Source organism: Macrobrachium rosenbergii, chromosome 50 (assembly GCF_040412425.1).
Source record: "Macrobrachium rosenbergii isolate ZJJX-2024 chromosome 50, ASM4041242v1, whole genome shotgun sequence".
Taxonomy (NCBI): domain Eukaryota; kingdom Metazoa; phylum Arthropoda; class Malacostraca; order Decapoda; family Palaemonidae; genus Macrobrachium; species Macrobrachium rosenbergii.
Genome location: NC_089790.1, coordinates 26,613,799 through 26,639,153, shown reverse-complemented (window position 1 = coordinate 26,639,153; position 25,355 = coordinate 26,613,799). Strand labels below are relative to the sequence as shown.

At 41.1% G+C, this 25,355-nt stretch overlaps 1 protein-coding gene across 11 annotated transcripts in view; it reads right to left on the bottom strand.

Moving 5' to 3' along the window:
* LOC136832781 (unconventional myosin-IXb-like) overlaps positions 1 to 25,355 on the bottom strand; it is a 210,523-nt gene that overhangs the window by 149,052 nt on the left and 36,116 nt on the right. For all 11 annotated transcript variants that reach the window (XR_010851314.1, XM_067094322.1, XM_067094328.1 and 8 more), the window contains exons 5-6: positions 24,188 to 24,350; positions 5,068 to 5,203 (exon numbers count right to left, since the gene is read on the bottom strand). Coding sequence is in view for 10 of the 11 variants with exons in the window: in XM_067094322.1 (XP_066950423.1) it covers positions 5,068 to 5,203; positions 24,188 to 24,350 (299 nt within the window). In the remaining variant the exon portion in view is untranslated. The remainder of the gene's footprint in view (positions 1 to 5,067; positions 5,204 to 24,187; positions 24,351 to 25,355) is intronic.

Here is a 25,355-nt window from a genome sequence, read left to right as displayed (position 1 = left end):
AGGTTCCAACTTCTTTTATGACTTGTGCGGCCTGGTTGTCAGCAGTCTGGTCTTTCGTTTGAAGGACCTGGGTTCAATCTGATGTGTGTCAGAAATTTTTATATATATATATATATATATATATATATATATATATATATATATATATATATATATATATATATATATATATATATATATATATATATATATATACACACACATACACACACATATATATATACCTGCAATATGGCCGAATTGCCTGATTGTGGCCATTTTCAATGCAGAGTATTCAATTTCTTGCCCTTAGGCTGGATTTTTCTGTTTGGGGCAAAAGTCACCACAACCTGCCGATGCAGGAGTGAATCTTCAACTACACATACTTTGTTTTTAATGATATTTTTGTTTATTTATTGCTTACCGTACATTTCCGCGTATAAGACGACCTTTAAATCATAAAATTCACCCCTAAAAATTGGGGGTCGTCTTATACTACCCATTCTAAAAATCAAACCTTGAATTCTAAGTGATGTTTATCGGTACGCTAGCCTTGGCCTCGGTGCAATAACCACCGACATACATGAAAAGATTCACATTATGAAATAAACTGATGATAAAGGTAATAAAACCATTTTTACCTTATATATTATTGGCAAATCTTCATAATAAACAGCCTATTCGAGGGATAATTCCATATCAATCAAATCAACTTTTATCTATGCGAGGCCAGCTGACAAAATGTAAATATCGAGTTATGGTTGCGATCTCCGCAACCTTCATCTTTCAGTAACGAAGTTTAATTACGGTGGTAATAACATTTAGGATAACATAATATTAATTTTTCATACTTTATCGTATTGCTGTTAGGGGTAAAATATTTCAAGTACATCTTAGTTTAACCAGACCACTGAGTTGATTAACAGCTCCCCTAGGGCTGGCCCGAAGGATTAGACTTATTTTACGTGGCTAAGAACCAACTGGTTACCTAGCAACGGGACCTACAGCTTATTGTGGAATCCGAACCACATTATGACGAGAAATGAATTTCTATTACCAGAAATAAATTCCTCTAATTCTTCATTGGCTGGTCGGAGACTCAAACACTGGGCCAACAGCTTGCTAGCCAAGAGCTCTAACCACCCCTCCAATGAAGAACTGTTGTTAGGGGTTGCTTATGATTAGCGATGAAACGTAAACAAAACAATGGTTTCCCTTTTAGGCGACGTCTGTAGGAAACACGACACAGAATTGACTTTGTTATTTCGTTTACCATATATGCGTTGTGCGACCCCCCAAATTTTCACCAATAAAAAATTATCTTATCATGTATCTCCTGTATCATGCGAGTTCCTTTTTTGAGAGACCAAATTACTGTGGACTAACCTCTTTTAGTTACGTTATACTCATTGAGTAAATGAGTACAGCCATAAACAACTGAACGAGAAACAGCTTTTTTGTTATGAACATGGTCTAGGCCGTGGCTATGAACAACAGAGTCGGATAACAACAGCTGTTTTGCTTGCATTTCACCCATCGGACGATAGTAAACAATTACAGGCAGTCCCTGGTTAATGGCAGGCTTGGTTAACGGCGATCCAGTTTTACAGCGCTTGTCTAGTGACAAAAATCGCAGATTTCCGCTTATCGGCGCCAATACATACCTAACAGAGGTGCCGATAACCAAAAATCTGCAAACAGCCGATTTTCGGTTATCATCACACCCTCAGAGCGGAACCTCTGCTGATAACAGGGACTGCCTGTACTGTAGTTATGTTACAAATGATGTTAAGTCGAATAGGACTGATATATAATTTACAATATACCCTTATTTGTTATGGAGAAATGATCACATGGAAATATACCGCTGAATATAAGCTACAAGTTGTAGCTAAAGCCGAGAAAACAATATTCCAGCGCTACTGACTACAAATTGTCGTGCATCGGCAACATGGATGAAACTCCTAAACTTCGATATGCCATCAAACTTGACCATAAATAATATTGGAGAGAAAAGTATTTTAATCAAATCTACTGGGCATGAAAGAACACATTTTACTGTTGATTTAATGTGTATGGCAAACGGGAAAAAACCTTCCCCCATGGTTATCTTTTAACAGAAACTGAATTGATGCCGAAACAAAAATTCCCAGAAGGTCTCGTTGTCCACGTTCACGAAAACCTACACAATGCAAATGGCGCATGATTGCTATGTTTGTATTTTATACTGCAATTAGTAATATGTAAATATACATACAGTATTACTGGATACAGTGAAGTAAAGCATAACTTGTTAAAAGATCCATGGAAAAGATGCATAGTCTTTATATTTGTATTTTATAATATGAGATACTAATATGTGAATATTACATACGCTAATTTTATATTTCGTGTATGATGCAATCCCCTTAAAATTAGCTTCACAATTAGGTCTTCAAAAGTTGCATGATACGCAAGTATATATGGTATTTCGAATTTCTAAGGATACAGTAAGTAAAACAGCATTTGCAATAACATCTTTACATAACCAATATTTCATGAGATACCTGTTGTTGCAAAAGCTAGCCTATACGCAGATGGTTTAGTAATTTAGCAGTCGTCTTATACTACAGATATGAGATAAATTCATGGAAATTTGTCATAATTTTATACGTCTTATCTACAGGTTACCTTAATACACGAAAATATACTGTAAGTAAGAATAATGTATAACTTCATTCCAAAGTCATATACAGGCATTCTGATTATTTTCTAAAGATAAATGTAACCCATAGCCTCTAAGATCCACAGAAAATTTCTAAGACTTATATTAGGAAAACAATAGCATCTTCAATGCTGGTAAATACAGTAATTCCATTACTACAATACACAGCAAGGGCTCAGAATAATCCTGGTAGGCACAAACATTTATCCCTTATTCTTCTGATAGCTCTGGCACCGTCTTCACTTTAATCTTGTTTTATAAGAGAAATAATTCTTGCTTAATAAGCCTTTCTGGTCCCCACTTATTTTGTTGTGCCCTTTTCTTTATTTGTCTTGGTACTCTGTCAAATGTCTTTTCAAGATCCACCAATACGTGATATAATCTCTTTCAAACTTGGGAAGTACTTTTCCTGTAGCTGACTTGTTATAAAGAATGCTTCTGTTGCTGATCTGTCTGTCATAATGCTTCTGTTGCTGATCTGTCTGTCATGATGCCAAGTTGACATTTATCGATTTCAACATTTTTTCTCAGCCTTTCCTCCAGTAACTTTCCCAATACTTGATACAGCAGTATGTCACATAGTTTATTCCTTAGTAATTTCCACATTTCTTGCACACCCTTTCAATTTGTATAACATTACCACAAGGTTCTTTTCCCACTCTCCTAGTCTTATCTCTTCACAAACAGTCGGTGCCTGGTATTCGCCGGGAATGCTTACCACAACCCCCACGAACAGCTAAAATCTGCAAACACTTGACACCCCTCTAAAAATGCTTATAAATGCCTATTTATAAATACTTATACCTGAGTATTTTAATAGTTGTAATGCAAAAAATGCATTTAATCACAAAAATGATGTGAATAGGCAAATTTTCCGTGAATAATGTGTGTATACGTTCCAAAGAAAAATCCTCAAATAGGTGAAGCCGCAAATCCAGAACTGCGAATAGGCGGGGTCCACTGTATCAGGTTTTCACATATTCTACTATGTTCATGGGTAACCAGTCTTCTGCTTTTATTAAGCCAATGTGATTCAGAATGATCCCAGGGTTTTACCATTTTTCATCTTCCCCAAGGACTTTTATTAACCTCTTAAGCTAGTAAGTTTTCTACTGTTACTTCCCCTAATATGTCAGTATGCTCCAGTTCCTTTTTTTTTGTAAGTTTTTCCAATTCTGCCTCAATTATTCCATCATTTCTATATTTTCAACTTTAAATTACCAAATCTTCATTTTTTTTACTGTGCTTTACCTCAATTATATCTTTCACTTCTTTCTTCAGCCACTTTGTTATCGTGAATATCCTTTCTATCTCCTCTTCAGTTTCAAGATTCTGATTCCATTTCCCTCAGCTCTGCTCTCTTCTTCTGTTACCCTTTGTAAATCTTGATTCCACTGAAGTCACCCTCTCTTTATAACCTTTCCCTGATATCATCCCCTAAATTCCTACTACTTTTTCATACCTCCTTTCAGTAATTTCCATCAACTTGTTTTTGATGCTGTATTTGCTAACACTTTTTCTAATACACCTTTATGACGTCTTAATTTTCCAGTTTCAATGCTTTTATTCTTGTGACTGGCTCTTATTCTCTCTGATAAAGATAGAACTGTCTGGGATTTCACTTACCATACAATGGGGCTTATTGAAAGTAATGGGCTTGTGTAAAAAAAAAAAAAAAAAAAAAAAAAAAAAAGTGATATCAAAAGCCTTTCAAAAGATATCAAAGAGTGTGTAATATGTCTTGAAGCAATTTTTTTTTTTTTACCAAACTGAATATAAAATACGTCACAATACTTTATCATATGAAAAAAGGTACATCCATGGTATATATATAAACATACTATAAGCCCCTGGGGTGATCTCACCACCTATTACCTAAGAGACAAAATTAAAAATTCTACAAAACCATAAATATCTTAAAAAACTATGTACTACAAGACAGAAGCTAAAGTGAGCTATAGCATTAAGTGAAAAATATTACAACAGCAGAGCACACATGATCCTGAAGGGCAGAATTTCTCCTGTAAATTTTCTTAAATTATCAAAAACACTGACTGATTTTCATATTCAATATACTACTTCACCCTATAAATGAAGATTAGAACCTCACAGGCAACCACAAATTACTGCATACCACAAAACCTGACAAATGTTTAATCACTATCAGTAATAAAACTTTTAAGATGGGAAATTATAAAAATAAGCAGATCCATCCTCACTTCATGTCCAAAATAATATCATTCTTCAAATAACATCAATGTCTCAATGAATGCTTTTGTCAGAATGAATGGCAATCCTTATATTTGTTACACACTGAAAGTCCTCCCATCATAATATATAGTATACTAAGATCAACACATATCTGCAACAAAATCTCTACATACCTAATAAAAGAACCGCAGATAAAACAGCAAAGAGCCGATGCTGCTTCTCTGGAGTAAACCCCACCATCTCCATGGACTGCTTTAACCGAACAAATTCAAACTGCTCATCACAGCCCTCTATGGTGTAGCATTTGCTCTGGGTGAAAGAAAACAAAATTTTATAGTTTAAAATGCTTACTTGAAACATGTCTGTATGGACAAAAAAATAACTTCAATAAAAACCTTAAGAAGAGAGATCTCCCTTAGCTATGAAATGTCGAAAGTCTTATTCATCAAAGCTCTACTTCATTACGCCTGAAAACTACAAAAGTGTATCACATAGCAGCTAAGAACACTAAAACTCCATGCAAATACAAAACATCTTTGTATGGAACAGAAATTACTTTTTTAACATACTATGTTCATACAAATTATAATCTTTTTTAATTATACCAACCCTCTTCTAAGGATTTACTTACAATGTGCCTTGCAGCCACACCGCTTTTTACCCTTATACCTTCCATCCTTCCCTTTAGCCTCTTCCTAATTAGGTATCAAACTACTGCATTTTGTTCCAGTTACCATCAACTATCATTCAAGAAGTAAGATAAGGCTGATGAAAGTCTAGCAATGCAGCTCAGTGTCTCCAATTAATTAATAACAACAAACATTTATTCAAAGGAAAGCAACTGACTTCTGATCTCTTCACCTGCCACTCGCCCCAATGGGAATCACAGTAGAAACACCAACAAGTATGTATAGCTCTACTTTTTAGATCCATGAATTCTAATTTCCTCCATAATCTTCATAATGCACGTCCATCCTGTGAAGCTTTTTGTGGTCTGACATTCCCTGTACCATAAACCTAGTGACCTAGTCAGTGACGTGCATCAAGCCAAGAGTTGGCAGCAGACTTAAGGGTTACACATACATATCATCAAATTATGATAAGAAGTGGTCATGATGGTACTAATTGATCCCATGATGATACATCTTTTAACAACACTAACATAATGTCTATGAATCAAGATCAGAATCACTCAAATGTAATGTAACTCCAGCTTTATTGGCATCTCCAACAACCTGCACTGTTCTCTAACATCTCCAACAGCCTGCTTTGACATGCTAACAGGCATCTCCAACTGCCTGCATCAACATGTTTACTGGTATCTCCCAACAACATGCATGATCAGCTTGAACAAGAGACATATCTAAGGAAGGAATAATGGAGCAACCCACAGCAGAAGAAGAAACGAACCACTGATTATGGAGTGAGCACCCTTCTCCCTCCACTTCACAAACTTTTGATCTTCTCATATACGGACACTGAGGGTGAAGTGGGCATCATACGAAAGTCTGATGGAAGCCTCACAACGTGAATGATGCAAGTTTGAGTACCTTGAATTTCCTCATCCACGGAAATAAAGCTATACATGATTGATGGGGTTGTGATGAAAACAAATGAGCTGTTTTGACATTAAACACAAACTAGATTTTTATCACTAATTCTGTGGTAAAAGATAAACCTTTAGACAAACCAATGAACTACAATGGATACAACAGGAAGCCAATGTACTCCAAACATCTCAGTGATGCTCCAGCTATATCAAAATCTTCAAGAGAACATCCTTGACACCACTTTTCCTGTAAATATCATGATTCCTTAACTGAGACCTTGCAGAACTAGCATTAGATCTCACTTCAGTTTTCAAGCTAAACAAGCTACCTTTTCTAGTATCCATGACAATGTTTATTAAGTCTTGAGAACTTGTAAGAATCAAGCCTTTTGTCTAAAACAGCTGCTGCAAAACTGTTTGGTAATACTTACAGTAAAACCAAAGAATACTTCCTCCAGCACAAAAATGAAAATGTCTGCTAAATCAGGAAAAGCAGTAGGGGGGGATAAAGGTTTCTTTGAAAATACCATTACAAAAAACGAGTCACTTTGCCAACCATTTTGGATCAACAGTAGGACATGGAAATCTAACAGGCAGCAGTGTCTTTGAATAAAAAAACTAAAAAACTACTGAAATTTCACTGTCCCTCAAGACTTGATGGTTGGAAGCTGTGATGAACACAATGAAAGCAGGCCGGCATAAGATTGGGCCTGGTGCCCTTTGTGGAGTACATAAGGCATGTCATAAAAATCAGCAGCCCATCAGTTTGCACTTCAATGGTTAGTCATATCAATCACCCCGAATATAATAAAAAAAAAAAAAAAAAAAAAAAGGGGGGAAAGTTTTAACCTACATTTTAGGCATAAAATAGAATTCAAACAAAGTTTTCTTTAACTGCTTAAAAACATGACATTTTTATAATAAAACAAGTTATATATATACTTACCCAGTAATTACATAGCTTTTAGTTTCTATTACCAGCAGCTTAAAATTTTGAAATTCACTGGTCGCACTAGTTTGTTTTGGGTTTTGCTGACATGCCCAGCCCACTTTTGGGGGAAGAAGAGAAACAACTTAGCAAAGAGCTTCAATTTGTTTATGCCCTTATGACCCAGCAAGGGGAGGCGTGTGGGCTCCAATCATGTAATTACTGGGTAAATATATATAAAACTTTATTTTATTATAAAAATGTAATTTTTATATAAGTAAATTACCCAGTAATTCCATAGCTGATTCCCACATTGAAAGGAGATGGGATGGCTTGGGCAAATCTACCCCAAAACATTATTTATGTAATGAATTTGAGAATAGATGGCTGCTAACATTGAATCAATGTTTGTTGATCCTTACCTGATAAGAGAGCTGCTGCAGGTAGATACTGCCTCTTGTTGGCGCTCATCTTATCTTGTAGAGGTGAGGCGACATAGCCTGGAGAACCTACTACTACAGTGGGTGCTTTGCAGCAATGGAACAATTCTGATGGCTAGCAAAGAAAACAAAATGCCCCTGCCCAGGGTGCAGTACCATACAAAATAATCAGAGCAAAAATTACAGTCATCACAAACCACTGATACATATTAAAAACACCAATACCCAACCATTAAAAATAAAGGACTGGGTGTGCTCCAAGTACACAGTACTCCCAGGCTCCCCAATGACTCAACACCCTATTCAAGGCGAAGAGATAAAAGAAAGGATACTGCTTTCTACGTTTCCTCCCCCAACACCACGCCAGCTGCGTAAAATGGACCCAAGGTACTGCACTGATCATATACAGTTTCAATATCCCTCCAATAATGAGACACAAAAACTGACTTACATTTCCAAAATGTCGAGTGCACAATAGAAGAGAGGGATAAATTACACTTAAATGCTAATGACATAGCAACAGCTCTTATCATCTCGTGTGCTTTTACCTTGCATGAGGAAAAAGTGTCTTCACTAACCATGGAATGTGCTTCAGAAATGAAGTATCTGAGAAAGAATGTCAGGACATTCTTACACAGAGGCTATGAGGGATTTTTTACAGAACACAAAGACTGTTCGAAGTACCACGAATAGACTTCGTTCTGTGAAGGTAATATTTAAGAGCCCTCACCGGACAGAGGGTCCTCTCCTCTTCTGATGGGCCTACTACTTCAGACAGGATCTTAATAGTAAAAGAGCGAGGCCATGGATTCGATGATGATTCGTTCTTAGCCAGGAATCCCAAGGAAAACGAACAAACTGCATTTCCTTGGGAAAAGCCCACTCTTTTGTCCAAGGCTTGGATTTCACTGGACCTTTTGGCAGCTGCCAAAGCAACTAGAAAAAGTTTCTTCCTGGTAAGGCTTCTCAGGGAGATGGACTGCATGGGTTCAAATCGTGAACTGGCAAGCCATCTAAGCACATGTCTAGATTCCAGGGCACTAAAGGCTTTTCCTTTTGCTTAACTGAATCAAAGGATTTTATAAGAACCGACAAATCCAGGTTGGATGAAGAGTCCATACCTCTGCGACGGAAAACAAGAGCTAAGCATGGCTCTGTAACCTTTGTGGAAGTAGAGAGTCCTTTAGAAGAGCATAAGAATAGCAGAAAATCAGCTATTTCAGTTATAGTGGTACTCGTAGAGGAAACATTGTGTCATTTACACTATGAACTGAAGACAGACCACTTAGCCTGGTAGACTTTATCTGAAGACTGCCTTCTACACTTGGCAATCGCATTTGCAGCTTGAAAAGCCCTTCTTTCGGAGCAGTCGCTTGACAGTTTGTATTCCTTTTAGGGACAGAAAAGAAAGAATTTGGTGAAACCGTCGCAAGTGTGGTCGTCTGAGTAGTTGCTGTTTTTGTGGTAGCAGCCTCAGGAAATCAGCAAGAAGTTCTAGGTCTGGAAACCACTCTTTCACTGGCCAAAAGGGAGCTATCAGTCTCATGGATACGTTTTGGTGGGACCTGAACTTGTTTAGCACCTGCCTCACCATACTGAATGGGGGAAAGGCATACAGTTTTTTTTCCGACCAGTCCTGCAACATTGCATCGGTTGCCCTTGCTAAAGGATCCAGAAGTGGTGAGCAGAAGAGAGGAAGCCAATGGTTCCTGGAGGATGCAAAAAGGTCTATCATTAGTTTCCCCCAGAGCTGCCACAGGTCCAGGCAAACCAATGGGTATAACGTCGACTCCATGAGAAGGACTTGTTTCTGGTGGCGCAATTCATCTGCCAAAACATTGAGTTTCCCCTGGATGGAATGGGTTACCACTTGAGTGTTGTTTTGGTCCAACCAGAAAAGGAGGTCTTTGCTGCTTCATACAGAGAAAGAGTGGGTCCCCCCGTTTCTTAATGTACGCCAGTGCAGCAGAGCTGTCCGAAAGCAAAACACTGGAGGCCCAGATGGATCACCTTTAGTTGATGTGTCAAGACCTCTGGGTCTAGAGACCAAGTTCCTGACACCTCTTTGTTCCCTAAAAGAGCTCCCCAACCTAGATTTGATGTGTCTGAAAAGACTCAAGGTTGGGGTTCAAAGGGAGAAGAGACTTTCCTTCCGATAACTTCCTCTTGCAACTCCACCAATGTAGATCATTGTTGATTTCTGCTGTTACTGGAAATACAAATATATCCAGGAACTTTTTCCTGTTCTAGCTGGCTGTCAGGTAATACCGAAGAGGTCTCATGTGGAGCCTCCCCAGAGAGATGAACTGCTCCAAGGATGATATGGTGCCTAAAAGACTCATCCATTTGTTGGCCGAACAAAAGTCCAGTTCCAATAATTTGTTTAGTGTTTTCAGACACTTTTCTACTCTCTTTGGGACTGGAAAAACCTGAAAATCATGAGAGTTTATCATCATCCATGAATAAGGACTCTCCTGAGAAGGAGTCAGTTGAGATTTGTCTTGATTGATGAGAAGGCCCAAGCCCTGGGCTAGGAGAAGAGTTCTTCGGAGGTCCTCCGTACATTGTCCTATCAAGTGGGAGCACAGAAACCAGTTGTCGAGGTAGAGAGAAATTTTATTCCCATCAGTTGAAGCCACTTCAAGAGGAGAGCCAGTACTCTGGTAAAAACTTGAGGAGCTGTCGATAGTCCAAAATATAGGACCCGAAACTGGAAATGTGAAAGTATGTGTAATGCATGTCTATGGATGCCATCCATTCTTCCTGGCGAATGGTTGCTAGAACTGTCTGGTTTGTTTCCATCTTGAAGGCTGTCTTTTGTACAAAGAAATCCAGAGCGCTTACACTAAAACAGGTCTCCAGCCTCTGATGACTTGGGTACTACGAAGAGACAGTTGTAGAATCCCGGAGAATAAATGTCCTCTACTACCTCCATAGCCTCTTTCAGAATGAGAGACTCGACTTCTTGCGAGAGAGCTGCAAACCTCTCTGAGCCTGGCAAATAGGCTGTCAATGCAACAGGCGTGTGAACTAGAGGAAGCATATCCCCGAAGGGAATGGTGTAGCCTTCCTTCAGGACAGATACTATCCAGGATTCTGCTCCTTCTGCTCCCAGCATTCCTGAAAGAGGAGTCTTGCTCCTACCTGTGTACGGAGGACTATGCCCTCACCTCTTGGTGGAGGATTTAGAGGAAGATTTCTTGATGAAACGCTATGGAAAATGGGCGCTTGATCTTGGCCTAGAGTACGGTCCGGATCGGGAGCTCTGAAAGGGAGGCATCTGCAGGGGCGTTGAAGTTCTAAAAGGGGGAGCCGAAGAATCCTTAGGACGTCTTGAAGATTGAGAGAGAAGGTCCTGTGTACTCTTTTTGTGCTGGTCTGTAGCTATATCTAGGACGGTAGCTTGAGGAAAAAGATGCATCTTATCTAAAGGGGGGAAAAGGAGTGCTGACCTCTGAGAAGGAGTGACCCCCATAGAAGTAAAAGAACACAATAGTTCCCTTTTCTTTAACACACCCATGGTGTACAGACCAGCTAGCTCCTGAGAGCTATCTCGAATTCCCTTGTCTATACAAGACAGCACTCCTAGTAAATCTGAAAAGAAATCTTGCAGCAACAAGGCGCAATCTCTATCTTGCATGCTAGAGTGCCTACCATCCAGTCTAAGAATCTCATTACTTCAAATACCTTAAAAATATTTTGCAACGTGCTAGTTCTGAGGCCGAAAACATCATCTTAGCAAACGTGAACGCTGATCTCTTGGCTGAGTCTATAAGACTGGAGAAGTCCCCTGGGAGGAGACAGAAACTCCCAAGGGAAGGAGCTTCCCCCATGGCATAGAAACGATAACTTGTTCTAAAAAATCTGGAAGGCGGAAATGAAAAGGTAGTTTTACCCTGGTCCCTTTTTTCCGCAAGCCACCCCTCTACTTCATTCAGAGCCTTCTTTGCTGAAGAGGAGAACGAGCTTAGGTAACTTGGAATGGAGGGAGTTGCTGGAGAAAAGCAGCTTGGAAAGGTGGCTAAAAGGAATCTCAGCAGGGAAGAATAAGCCAACAAAGGAACATCCTGTTCTGTTATAATTTCTTCATCAGAAGAAACGGGAGACAATGATAATTCCACTGGAGTCTGGGTAGCTGGAGAAGCCTTTTTGAGTCAACTTAAAATGCTGTTCAGTTTACTTTGGAATGGGTCAACTGCAGGAGGATGCATACTGAAAGAAGTGACTGAAGAAACACCAACATGCAAAGGAAGAAGAGTAGGCACCGATGGGCATGGAACGGGTGCCAAAAATGAAATAATATAAAGTTCAGGCGCCAACAGGCTCTTGTCTGCAACTGGAAGCTCGGGTGCTAACTGGAGCGCTGAAACTACTGGGTGTACAACTCCTGAAGGCAGACTTGATTCAGTTGAAGAGGTTCTCTTGGACAAAGAAGAGCGTTTATTAGCCACTTGAAGCCTCAGTGCCGAATGACGATCCTCACCTGAGACTGAAGAAAACGGCTCCGGACTATTCAAGTGACTACAAGAGGGGTGCACGGTATCCTTGCTCTTCTTGCAAGGTACAGGTGAAGAGTCCACAAAGCTCACTGCATGCCTTTTCAGCAGGCGTGACTTGTCCGAAAAGCGTCATTGACGTTTGGGACTGAGCTCCTCAGAATTTGAGGACATACATTGAGTGTCTACTTTAAGACCTTTCCAATGGCCATTGGTTGCAGCCTGGGAAACGTCGACAGACTGAACCGAGGGGGGCTTGGCCTATGAGAATCGGCGGGCCGAACAGTCACCTTCTCCACTACCACTGCACTAGCACTGGACGCTAAGGGGCGCTCTGATTCACTTTTATCCATGAGCACTTTAACAGCGGACGTTAACTTGGCAATCGATTCTAATAAACTCAAAACCTGTTGTGTCGATTTTCGACTCCAGGCTGGCCATGGGGTTGGGATCAGAATGTGAGAGCTGGGTATAAGAGAGGTTTGAACAGATAGAGGATTTGGAATGGGACTCGTAGAAATTACAGGAGCGTTCGTATCTGATTTAGCAGACGAATCCTGACTAGCTAGCGCTTTACTAACTTCCCTAGCGGTCGCTTTCCTTTTCCTGTCCCTAGAAAGTTTCTTCAAATGGGAGTCTGAGGTCTTCCATTTCTTAATGTCCCAATCATTACATTCTGTACACCAAAAGTCAACTCAACATGTTTGTCCTCTACACTGAATGCAAATCATATGCAAGTCACACGATTCCTTAGTTAATCTTGTACTGCAGCCTTTGCTACAATACCTAATACTAGAAACACTAGTGTGAGACATTATGAAAAAAATCCAAAAGAAAAGTTAAAAAAAAAAAAAAAAAAAGGCAAAAAGTCATAAACCAGTGATTAGATCTCGCCTATCACTAACTAAATTGTGCCGCAAGGCTACCAAAAGAATACTTCACCACCTGTCGATGAGAGAAAACAACAGCATAGTCGATGAGAGAAAACAACAGCATAGTAAGTATTCCAAAAATTCAAGCTACTGCCAACCACTGGACTTCAACCATCAGCTGGCAAAAACAAATTGAAGCTCTTTGCTAAGTTGTTCCTCTTCTTCCCCCCGAAAGTGGGCGGGGCATGTCACCAAAACCCAAAACAAACTAGCGTGACAGGAGAATTTCAAAATTTTAAGCTGCCAATAATAGAAACTAAAAGCTATGTCATTACTGGGTAGGTTACTTATATAAAATCAACAGTTCCTTTTCGCTGAAATTTGGGCATTTAGAAGATATAGAGCATTTATCTTCCAAACACTATCCAACATCACAATATTTGAATTTTATGGATGATGTCATCAAACTCTCAAGGGATGAATGTGCAAGAAGCCATCAGGCATCATTAGAATCTCAAAGTGTCGTGCTCTATTTATCTTTCTGTTTATGTCTGCTATTCGTTGCCAAGTTAAGATTTCTTTTCTTTATAGATGCTTATCATTCTGGCTTTGTTATGTAGTAGCATATTTAGTCCGAGGAGGCTTAAGAAGACAGTAGTTTCTTTCCTTCATTAGCACCAAGATTAGTGTTAGTCAAATGTGAGCCTTTCTTCTTATATCAACCCACAACTGGTGAGGCCTACGACCTCACGCTCTTTCTTCTTCTGCTTCCTTGCCTTCTCTCTTCTTCTGTTCTCCCTCTGAACTGGACTTCTTAAGGTTAACTGTCCAGCCCATCGTAGGTGGGAATTTGCTTCTGTCCCACCTTTGTAGATGCCTAATTGGTGGAGGCTTAACTACAGACACCCCATTTAGGGTGGATTTTTGGAATTGCACCGCCTTCAAAAGAGGGTGAAAAGAAGTTATAAATTCCAGCGGCTGTTTATCCAACGAATTCCTTGTGATTTCAGTTCGATTAAGTGCCGTCATGATGGCTTCGTAACCAAGACACAGTCATAACACGTATGTTTTGGTTTTCTAGCGCTGGTTTACAATTCCTTTGTGGTTTTCAGTTCGATTAAGCATACCCGAGTTTGGCCTCGTAATCACAATATAGCCATAGCACTTCTGTTTTGCTTTCAATCTCTCTCTCCCTCTCTCTCTATCTATCAATGTCTATTAATGGAAGATATCTCTCTCTCTCTCTCTATCTATCAATGTCTATTAATGAAAGGTGTTTCTCTCTCTCTCTCTCTCTTAATTAATATTCAGAATATTCAGAACTCCTAAAAGTCTATTCTTACAGATGCAAAAATGCGGCTCATCATTGTAATTGTCCTGTTTAGACTCATTTCTTCAGAAATGCTATGGCTATATCGTGATTATGAGGCCAAACTAGGGTACGCTTAATCGAACTGAAAATCATAAAGGAATTTTTAAACCAGCGCTAGAAAAGCAAAAGGTGTTGTGATTACAAAGCTAAACTCAGGTACGTGTTATGACTGTGTCGCGGTTACGAAGCCATTATGGCTGCACTTAATTGAGCTGGAAATCACAAGAAATTCTTAACAAAATGCATGGTGGCCTTAGTTGGATAAACAAGAAAAGCACCTCCTTTGAAGGTGGTGCGATTGCAAAAATGACATTTTTATTCTAAAATAATGTTTAACACATACTTACCTGTTAGTTACATATAGCTTTAGTCTTTGACGTCACGGCAAAATTTCAAAACGCATGCAGCGCCAGTCCGAATATCGGGTGATCGCCCTTACCTGCCCTCTGTCGGGGTACTAGGAACTATTCAACATGCTTCAGAATAATTTGCCTACCTGTCCCGTGGGGAGGAGGGTGGGCTTTCGTATATGTAACTAACAGGTAAGTATGTGTTAAACATTATTTTAGAATAAAAATGTCATTTTAACACATACAACTTACCTGTTAGTTACATATAGCTGATTGACACCTTTAGGAGGTGGGGCAATGACAGCTAAAAAGAGTTGTTGGAAACATTAAGGTTATTAATGTAGAAAATTTCTTAGTTCCTCACCTGCTAAGGTAGCTGATTCCACAGTTACTGCCTCAGTAACCTGCTATCCTTAGAGCAACCGCGGTATAATGACCTGGTCGCAGATTGCTTAAGCTGGGTATCAGTCACCTAGGACATGGCCGTGACAATACCACAAGTATGCCCCTGCTCAGGGCGCAGCACAAACATCATGAATTACAAAAGGGGTCACCCAACACCAAAGAAAAAGCATAACCATAAAAACCAAAACCAACTGTGGGGTAAAACTAACCAACACTTACCCTCACAGACAACCGTAAAAACCTTCACACTCCAAAAACAAGTAAGTAAAGGTAGGTTAATCCTCCTTTACCCCTTTACCCATTACCGTGCCAGATACAACAAAGGGCCCTAACGTGCTGCACTCATCAAACACTGTCTGCACTTGCGAGAGATAATGCAAAGCAAATACAGACTTACATCTCCAGTAGGTTGCTTGCACAATATCTTGAAGGGAGAGTTCCTTTATAAGCGAGAGAAGTAGAGATAGCCCTCACTTCGTGAGCCTTCACTTTACACATTTTCAAATCATTCTCTGAAATATTGGAGTGAGCTTCAGAAATCAGATCTCTAATAAAAAGGACATGGCATTCTTGGACATTGGTCTGAGAGGGTTCCTGACCGAACACCATAAGGAATCTGAAGGACCCCTAATATCTTTAGTCCTTCATAAATAATATTTCAAGGCTCTGACTGGGCAGAGGAACCTCTCCTGCTCCTTACCTACCAATTCCGACAGACTCGGAATCTCAAAAGAGCGAGGCCACGGGTGCGAAGGGGTCTCGTTCTTGGCCATAAAAACAGTTTGAAAGAACAAATTGCTTTTGAAGCAGAGAATCCTACTCTCTTATCCAAGGCGTGGATCTCACTGATTCTCTTAGCTGTAGCTAACAAAACTAAAAAGAGGTTTTCCTCGTAAGATCTCTTAAAGAAGCAGAATCCATAGGTTCAAATTTCTCAGACATAAGCCACTTCAGGACTACATCAAGATTCCACGAAACAACTTTAGCATCTGACCTCTTAGAGGTACCGAAGGATTTAATAAGGTCCGTTATATCTTGGTTATTAGAGATATCCAAACCTCTGTGACGAAAAACAGTAGCCAGCATGCTACGATAACCTTTAAGTGTGGATACAGAAAGGTTCTTATTCCCGAGGAACAAAAGAAAATCCGCAATCTGCGTCACCGAGGTTCTGGAAGAGGAAATGTCATGATCTTTGCACCATGAACGAAACATATTCCACTTGGACTCATAGACCTTGATCGAAGATGGTCTTCTGGCTCTAGCGATGGATTGAGCCGCTTTCTTGAAAATCCTTTGCTTCTGAGTAGGCGTTCGATAGTCTGAACGCAGTTAGCCGCAGACTTGACAGGTTTTCGTGAAATCTCCTGAAGTGGGGCTGTCTGAGTAAATCTACTCTGTTTGGAAGGCTCCTCGGGAAGTCGATCAAGAGATCCATGAGAACTGGGAACCAATCCCTGGAAGGCCAGAAGGGGGCTATCAACGTCATCCTGGTGTTGGAGTGGTGCTGAAATTTCCTCAACACCGCACCTAACATCTTGAACGCGGCGGAAGGCGTAAAGGTCCAGACCCGACCAATTCAGTAGCATTGCGTCCGTCTGGAAGGCTGCTTGGTCCGGGACAGGAGAGCAGAAGATTGGGAGCCTGTTAGACTTGTTCGTCGCGAACAGGTCTACCAGAGGTTGACCCCAAAGTCTCCACAGCGACTTGCACACTTCTTCGTGCAAAATCCACTCTGTGGACAGAACCTGGTACTTCCTGCTCAAGGAGTCCGCTCTCACGTTGAGGGCTCCCTGAATGAATCTCGTTAGGAGCAGAATCTTGTGCTTCTCTGCCCACAAAAGGAGGTCTCTTGCTACCTCGCTGAGGAGTAAGAATGAGTGCCCCCCTGTTTTTTTATGTAAGACAACGCTGTGGTGCTGTCTGAATGAACCAGAACTGTTTGTCCCTGTACGAATGGTAGGAAGTGTACGAGACTCAGGTGGATTGCTTTCAACTCCTTCTTGTTGATGTGCCATTCTTTTTCTGTCGCATTCCACAAACCTGAAATTTCTTTTACCCCCAACGTCGCTCCCCATCCTACTTCTGACGAGTCTGCAAACAGTTCGTGGTTCGGGTTCGACGGAAAAGAGAGAGACCTTTCTCTAATTTTCTTGATCTAACCACCACCTTAGATCCTCCTTGATACGGTCCGAGATTGGAAAGGAGAAGGAGTCTGGAAGCGTTTTCCTGTTCCATTGCTCCCTGAGGTAGAATTGAAGGGGCCTCATGTGAAGTCTCCCAGGGAGACAAACTTTTCTATTGACGCCAGAGTTCCCAGGAGGCTCATCCAAGCCTTTGCGGAACAGGTATCCATATCCAGAAAGTTCTGGACTTTTGCAGACAGTCCGAGATTCTTTGATCTGACGGAAAAGCCAGAAAAGGAACTGTTTCCAGTCTCACTCCTAAATAGATCCTGGATTGTGAGGGAGATAGGTGAGACTTCTTCCAATTGATTAGAAGTCCTAGCTTCTGTGTCAAGTCGAGAGTTACTTTCAAATCCTCCAAGCACTGAGACTGAGACTGGGAACAGAAGGAGCCAATCGTCTAGATAGAGAGAGATCTTTATTCCTCTGAGATGAAGAGCTTTGGCAACAGTGGACATAACTCTTGTGAATACTTGAGGGGCTGTGGACAGACCGAAGCACAGAGTCCTGAACTGATAAGTCTTCTCCTGGAAAACGAGGCGAAGAAACTTCCTGGGCGCGGGATGGATCGGAATGTGAAAGTAAGCGTCCTGCAGATCTATTGAGACCATCCAATCCCCCGGACGAAGAGAATTGAGGACGGATTGCGTCGTCTCCATCGAAAACTGGTTTTCTCCACGAAAAGGTTGAGAGAACTCACGTCCAGGACTGGTCTCCAGCCGCCTGAGGCCTTTGGAACAAGAAAAAGGCGGTTGTAAAGCCTGGAGAGTTGACTTCTTCCACGATCTCTATCGCTCCTTTTAAAAGCATGGAGTCTACTTCCGCACTCAGAACCGAGCATTTTTCTAAGTTGCTGGAATATGCTGTCAAAGCTAAAGGTTCTGTTGCAAGAGGTGGCCTCTTGAGGAAGGGGATAGAATATCCTTCCTTTAGCACGGACGTGGTCCACTGGTCCGCTCCGATCTCCTCCCAAATTTGCCAGAACTGCTGAAGTCTGGCTCCTACTAGTGCATGGAGGACATGCAGATCACTTTTTAATTGAGGTTTGATAGCCTTGGAGACAAATCTTGCTTTGCCCCGGAAACTAGATCCTGTACGGGTGAGGGGCTTGCCACGAAAGGGCCTATCTTGATTAACTAGAGGACGAGTTTGCACTGGCAGAGAAGGTTGAGGAGCTTTTGGTTTCACGAGTGGATTGCGCCAAAAGGTCCTGTGTGGACTTCTGAGTAAGGGATTTCGACACTTCGGCCACAAGTTCTTGAGGAAAAGGTACTTCTTATCCAGAGGTGCGAAAAGAAGAGCCGATCTTTGAGTCCTAGAGACTCCACGAGCGACAAAAGAGCACCAAAGTTGTCGCTTCTTAAGAACTCCTAACGTGAAGATGGAGGCTAACTCAGACGCACCGTCACGAATCCCTTTATCTAAGCAGGACATAACAGAAGAGAAATCATCGAAATGCTCTTGGAAAGACCAAAAGACTTTACCTTCCTACCCAAAGCGCCAATAGTCCAGTCCATAAAACTGATGACTTCCAAAACTCGGAAAACGTTCTTCAAAAGGTGGTCCAACTCTGAAGGAGAGAAGAAAATCCGAGCCGAGTTCATCGCAGAACGACGAGTAGAATCAACGAGACTGGAGAAGTCTCCTGAGAGGAGGCAGAAGCTCCCAGAGAAAAACTTCCCAGTGTCGTAGCAAGCCTTCGTCTTAGTAGAAAGCTTGGAAGGAGGGAAGCAGAAAGTGGTTTTCCCTGATCACGTTTGTCTTCCAACCAGGAGTTCATTTTCTTTAATGCCTTCTTGGCTGAAATAGAAAGCACTAACTTCATAAAGGAAGAGGTAGGAGGCTTCAGTCTCTTGCGTGCTGAGAGAGAGGGGAAGCCGGAGCCGCAGGTGCAAAATCCTCAGGAAAATTATCAATAAAGAAGCGAAGAAGCTTCTTATAATCCAGTGAGAGGAGTCTGGTTCGTCTACAGGAAACTCTTCCACAACTTCTTCCTCAGACGAAATAGGAGAAAAACCTTCCGCTTGCACATACACATCTTGTGAAGGAGGAGTAGGAGCCTGAATAAGAGCTTGAGGAGGAGCCTGAGCCTGAGTAGGCGCCACAAGAGGAGCCTGAACTGGCGCCACAAGAGGAGCCTGAACTGGCGCCACAAGAGGAGCCTGAACTGGCGCCACAAAAGGAGCCTGGGATGGCGCCTCACCTGGCGCTACCTGAGGCGCTTGAGCCTGAGAGAGCGCTAAATCTTGAGGGGAGCGCCTGAGCCTGACTAGGCGTCACGAGCCTGATCCTGAGCCTGAACCAAAGGAGGATCAAGAGACACAGATCGAGGAGGAGCTTTCGTACTGGGCGCTCCGAGAGCTCGAGACGAAGGAGGAGGCATCAAATACACTTCAGAAGGCTTTGCTGGAGAAGAACCAGGCCTTCCGAGCCCGCCAAGAATGCTTCCAATTTTCTTGTGCATCGCTCAAAGAAAGTCATGAGTAGACGAGGATCCAACTGGGGAACGATGATCAGTAGAGCCAGGATCGTGATGAGGAAGAGGCGCAGAAGCCACAAAAGGCTTACGTGAAACCAAAGGAGAAACACCGGGAACGCTGGGCAATACCGAATGGGAAGTCTTATACCTCTTGCGCACATGAGCCTTGCGCCTGGGAGAAGACTCTTCTGACGACGAAAATCTCTCGGACTCTCCCAAAAACTACAGGAAGGCTGTGATAAGCGAAATGGCTTCTTCTTCTGAACCGCTGAAGGCGAAAGATTCCTGGACCTCTTCAATGGTCTAGACTCGCTGAAACCTCCAGCCTCTGCAGGCGAATCACTGGAGCTTGAAGAAAGACACTTCCTTGAGTCGCCTTTCCAACGGCGCTCTGAAACAGCCTGGGAAACAACAGGACTGTTCGAGGGGGCGGCTGCTCGTGAGCAGACCCCACTCGCCTCCCTTGGACTTTCAGCATGTCTTCTCCCAGGAGCAGGGGAGCTTGACAGAGGCTTAGGTCTAGGAGAACGAGTAGGCCGAGCAACCACCTCCTCCACCACACTAACACTTTGCACTGCACTTAAATTATTCACAATATCTTGGAAAGAATCCATACGCTCATGAAGGGATTTCACGTTAACGCCAATATCCTCCATGGCGCCCACAATAAGGTTAAATCTGGCGTCCATCTGGACTTGATACTCAGACACGGTAACGGGTTCAGGGATATCAGAGTCAGGAATAGGAATATTAGTAGCCACGGGATATTAATAGAAGTTTCCTGCATAGCTAAGGGAGATTCCGGTTTCTGAGAGAGAGAAGAAGAACTTCTAGCTAAAGCTTTCCTGGCTCTATCTTTCTCAAGCTTCTTTACATACTTAGATAGAGCCTTCCAATCTTTTTCAGTCATACTGACACATTCATCACACTTCCTCTCATATGAACATTCCTGACCTCTACAAGCCACACAAATTGAATGAGGATCAAGACTAGCCTTGACCAACCTCGTCTTACAGCCTTTGCTGCATACCCTAAAGGTATAAGACCCAGAATCTGACATAATTATCAGAAAACCTGACTAAATAGGTGACAAATAACTGGCAAAGCCGCAAACCAACAAGAGAGTACTTCACCAAGTGAAAACAGCTCGATGTAGGCAGATACAATGAAATTTCGCTCGAGTACCGACAACAATGTCGCCGGCGTGGCGGCAAAATTATTCTGAAGCATGTTGGAATAGTTCCTAGTACCCGACAGAGGGCAGGTAAGAGGCGATCACCCGATATTCGGACTGGCGCTGCCGCGCGTTTTGAAATTTTGCCGTGACGTCAAAGACTAAAGCTATATGTAACTAACAGGTAAGTTGTATGTGTTAAAATCCACCCTAAATGGGGTGTCTTTAGATAAGCCCCAACCAGTAGCCATCTACCAAAGGCGGGACAAAAGCAATTTCCCGCCTACGATGGGCTGGACAATTGACTTCCAGAAATCCTTAAGAAGTCCAGTGCAGAGAGGGAAAGAAGCACAGAAGAAGAGAGAAGGCAAGGAAGCAGAAGAAGAAAGAGCATGAGGTCGTAGGCCTCACCAGTAGTGGGTTGACTTACGAAGAAAGGCTCACATTTGACTCACACTTTAATCTTGCACTGCAATTCATTTTGTAACCTACTGTAACTTTGTTTCTTTTGGTGCTAATGAAAGAAAAACTACTAAGTGTCTTCTTAAGCCTCCTGGGACTAAATATGCTACTTCATAACAAAGCCAGAACGATAAGCATCTACAAAGAAAAGAAATCTTCTTAACTTGGCAATGAATAGCAGACATAAACAGACAGAAAGATAAAAGGAACACAACAAAAGTTAACCCAGCATGCAGCCATTCATATGTTAAGTTTGCCTTGTTTGGTATAGCAGTGCAACACCTTTCTTTTATGCTGTCTATTATCAAATTTCAGCTTTTACTCTCATGTAGTATCATCAACTTTCTGGGTTTTTAAGCTTTGAGTTCAGCACCCTCAATCCTAAGATCAATTTCATTATTATTTCTCCTTTATTCTTACAAATACCTTATGCTATCTCCAGTCAAAATAAGCATTTCTATACGAGATCTACCACCTCCAATCATTACAAACCCCATACATGGGGTACCACCTATGCAGAATTAAAGGGACTTAGCAGCTTCCATTTGATCCCATATGCATTCTTTTCAGTCCTACATTTTATCATTTCCCTCTACTTGGTTTAAGAACTTTGATGGTTTCCTAATCATAATTTTATTTTTTTCAACTTTCAAGTTCCCTTTTGAGGGGCATTATTTAGAGTGCTGTTTGTGGCCCACTGCAGACAGTATTAGAGGTACCTTGCAGCAACAATCAAAACCCCAACTCCAGCTACCCTACCTTCTACCTGTAAATTTCTATGTTTCCTTTGGTCCCTTTCAACCTAGCTATCCAGCAACTTAAACTTACCTTTTTCCAATTGAAGTTTAATTCAAGATTCAAATCCTTCAGTCTAGTCTTATTTGAGTCTAAAATATGACTTTTGTCACTCTAAACTATTCCACCATAAACACTACCACCTTCTATTTACAATATATAATTTGGCCTAAAAATGAGACTCAATGGTCTCATTATTTTAATATACACAAAACTACCTTCACGCCACAAATCACTACTCTTCTTACAAGCATCTCCACCACCCTCCTGGTCCTTACTACCAATGTTTCTATAATTGGTGAGTTCATGTTTCTTTGGTTTCATTATACTTTTTGTCAATTATTCTTCATACATTTTCAAATTTAAATTCTGTTGGATAATGGGAGTCATTCCATTTGCAGAGCTATGTCAACATTGCTGAAGGGAGGTGATGTTTTCATTTGTGTGTGTTAACAGGTGAACTTTTACAGATGCACTAGTATGCCTTTCCTGGTGACCTGAAAACTCAACAGTTTTCTGGGCTTTGAAGTGACACCCCAATTAGACTCATGCCACTGAATGAAAAGCCACACTAACCACACTCATGATGGTGGTTACTTTCCCATGGCAGCTCCCTGGTCTGCCAAAGCATTCCTTCTGCCCAGAATGTACCATGCTGACAGCTCAACAGCGAGTCAAGCTGCCCTCTCATGCATCTCCAACAAAGGTGAAGGGAAATCATTAACCCCTGCTTATTGATATATGTCACTGTGGTCATCATGTTGCCGCTCATCAACACTAGAGTGACTCATCCCATGATTGTGAAATGTTTACAAGGTCAGTACTGCTAAATGCATCTACAAGACATGACCGCAGATGGTTGTTCTCTACCCACACACCAAAAGCAGACAGATCCCCAGGTTCACTCTCACAAGGAGATTCCTGCCATCCAGCGACTTGAAGGGCACGAGGTCAACGGGAGGGTCACTTGAGGCCAAACAAAGCTGTTTCAGTTGAGATTTTCTGGAGGTGCTCAAGAGGAATGACTTTCTCAAAGGACAGCAGGTGAGCAAAAACTATCTGCCTAAACCAAGAGCTGTTGTTCGTGATGTTAAAGGAACTGCAATGTCAACCCCCTAAGCTTACTAACCCATAGTCTGACAAGAAAACTCTCCCTGCTTCCATGTCTACCAGCATGCCCAAGCACTTGGCTTGCTGCCTGGGCATGAAATTACACAAAATTTACTAAGTAAACTTTTCCATACAATGAAATACCCTCAATCCCTCACAGGTAATTATACAGTTTTACAGTAAATAAATGACTGAGTTGTGATGCTTTGTGATGAGACAAACAAAATATGAGCTTGTAAGGCAATGGTTTCTATTTTCCTTCGCAAGCATAAAAATCATATTTTCATAATAAAATTAAGTTTCATATATACTTACCATGTAACTACATAGTTACTGTTTTAACCTCGTGCAACAGCCTTTTATTTAAAAATCACTGCAGCACTTTGATAGTTAGTGTACATGAAAAGGGTCCCCCCCCCGCCCAACTCAAAGGGTAGTGTTGGAATGATGTTTATGCCCTTATGTCCATTAGAGGGGAGGAGGGAGGGCTCTGATTCTGTAATTACTTGGTAAGAATATACGAAACTTAATTTTATTATGAAAATATAATATTCATATAAGTAACTTACCAAGTAATTACATAGCTGAATCCCACATTGATAGGGGATGGGATGAATGGACATATTCTAGTACATGCACAGCACATCAGCATAATGCACAAATACAGCCACTTACCTGGTTGAGGTAGCGATAATCTGAGGGCTTGAGCAGGTGTAATGCCTGACGTTCCTGTGGAGAAGCTCCCGCAAGCAAGTAATAAAAAACATGATAACTGCGTTCATTATATGCTTGGGAGCATATGCGAGACTTTTCTAACAGGTACTTTTGCACACACGCCCTGAAATTTATAAGAGAAATAATTAAAACACAACACAATAAAACCCTTGCTACCATAACTGCTTTACATTCACAGGCTGTACTGTATGCTTGATTACCAGAAAATCTATATTTTTAAAAGCATATCAAAGCATGGCACTGATCTATATAAGGCCACCTAAAGTTGTATCCCTTCAATTCAACAATCTTAGCCACTACAGATTAATAATAACTCATTTATAAACATTCATTTCATTATGGCAAAAGCATATATGATTCTCTCTCTCTCTCTCTCTCTCCAAGAGAAACAACTCATTACGAACTGCTATGATATTTTGAGTGGAATAACACAAAATATTTGAGTATAACTTTGAAAGGTTTGGGAGAAAATGCTTTACTGCTAGAGTAACCTACCCCAAGTCTTACATCCCTCCTGAGAAGAATAAATTTCAATTTAAATTAGCTTACATGAATTTTTTTTACATATTTTTTCTACCAGCATTGTGTATCTGTGTAGTGAAGTCCTTCTTGTTTTAATTTTGTTCCATCAGCCATGGTTGAATGAGGGAAACTCATCTTGGGTAGAATATGAAATTCTTCACATTACTTTTTTAGATACGTTTATACTTCTTTAGCTGGTTATAACTACAAAAATGATGAAATCACTTAGTGGACACATTTTCATGCTGCTAACACCTATATGGTAGCACCTCAACTAATCAGATTTCATTACTTAACAGGCTCATTTAAGTGTGGTAAAAATAATATTTTGTACTTAACAGAATAATCTACTAAGCTAGAGTTTTCTGACAGTGCAATGAATGAGTCAAAGTGGATGATCATGGTCAGTGATACAATGTACTTTACTGTATGCTAAAGTTATCTACTGGTGAAATAAATGCATTTAAATGAATGTAGCCGAAAGTTTCCTGTTTGAACCATAGGGCATGGGTCCTATGTTTCCAGGGTAGGAAAACCACGATGACCCAATGTTCACATGCTTCAGTTGTTCATTCAGTGTCCGTTA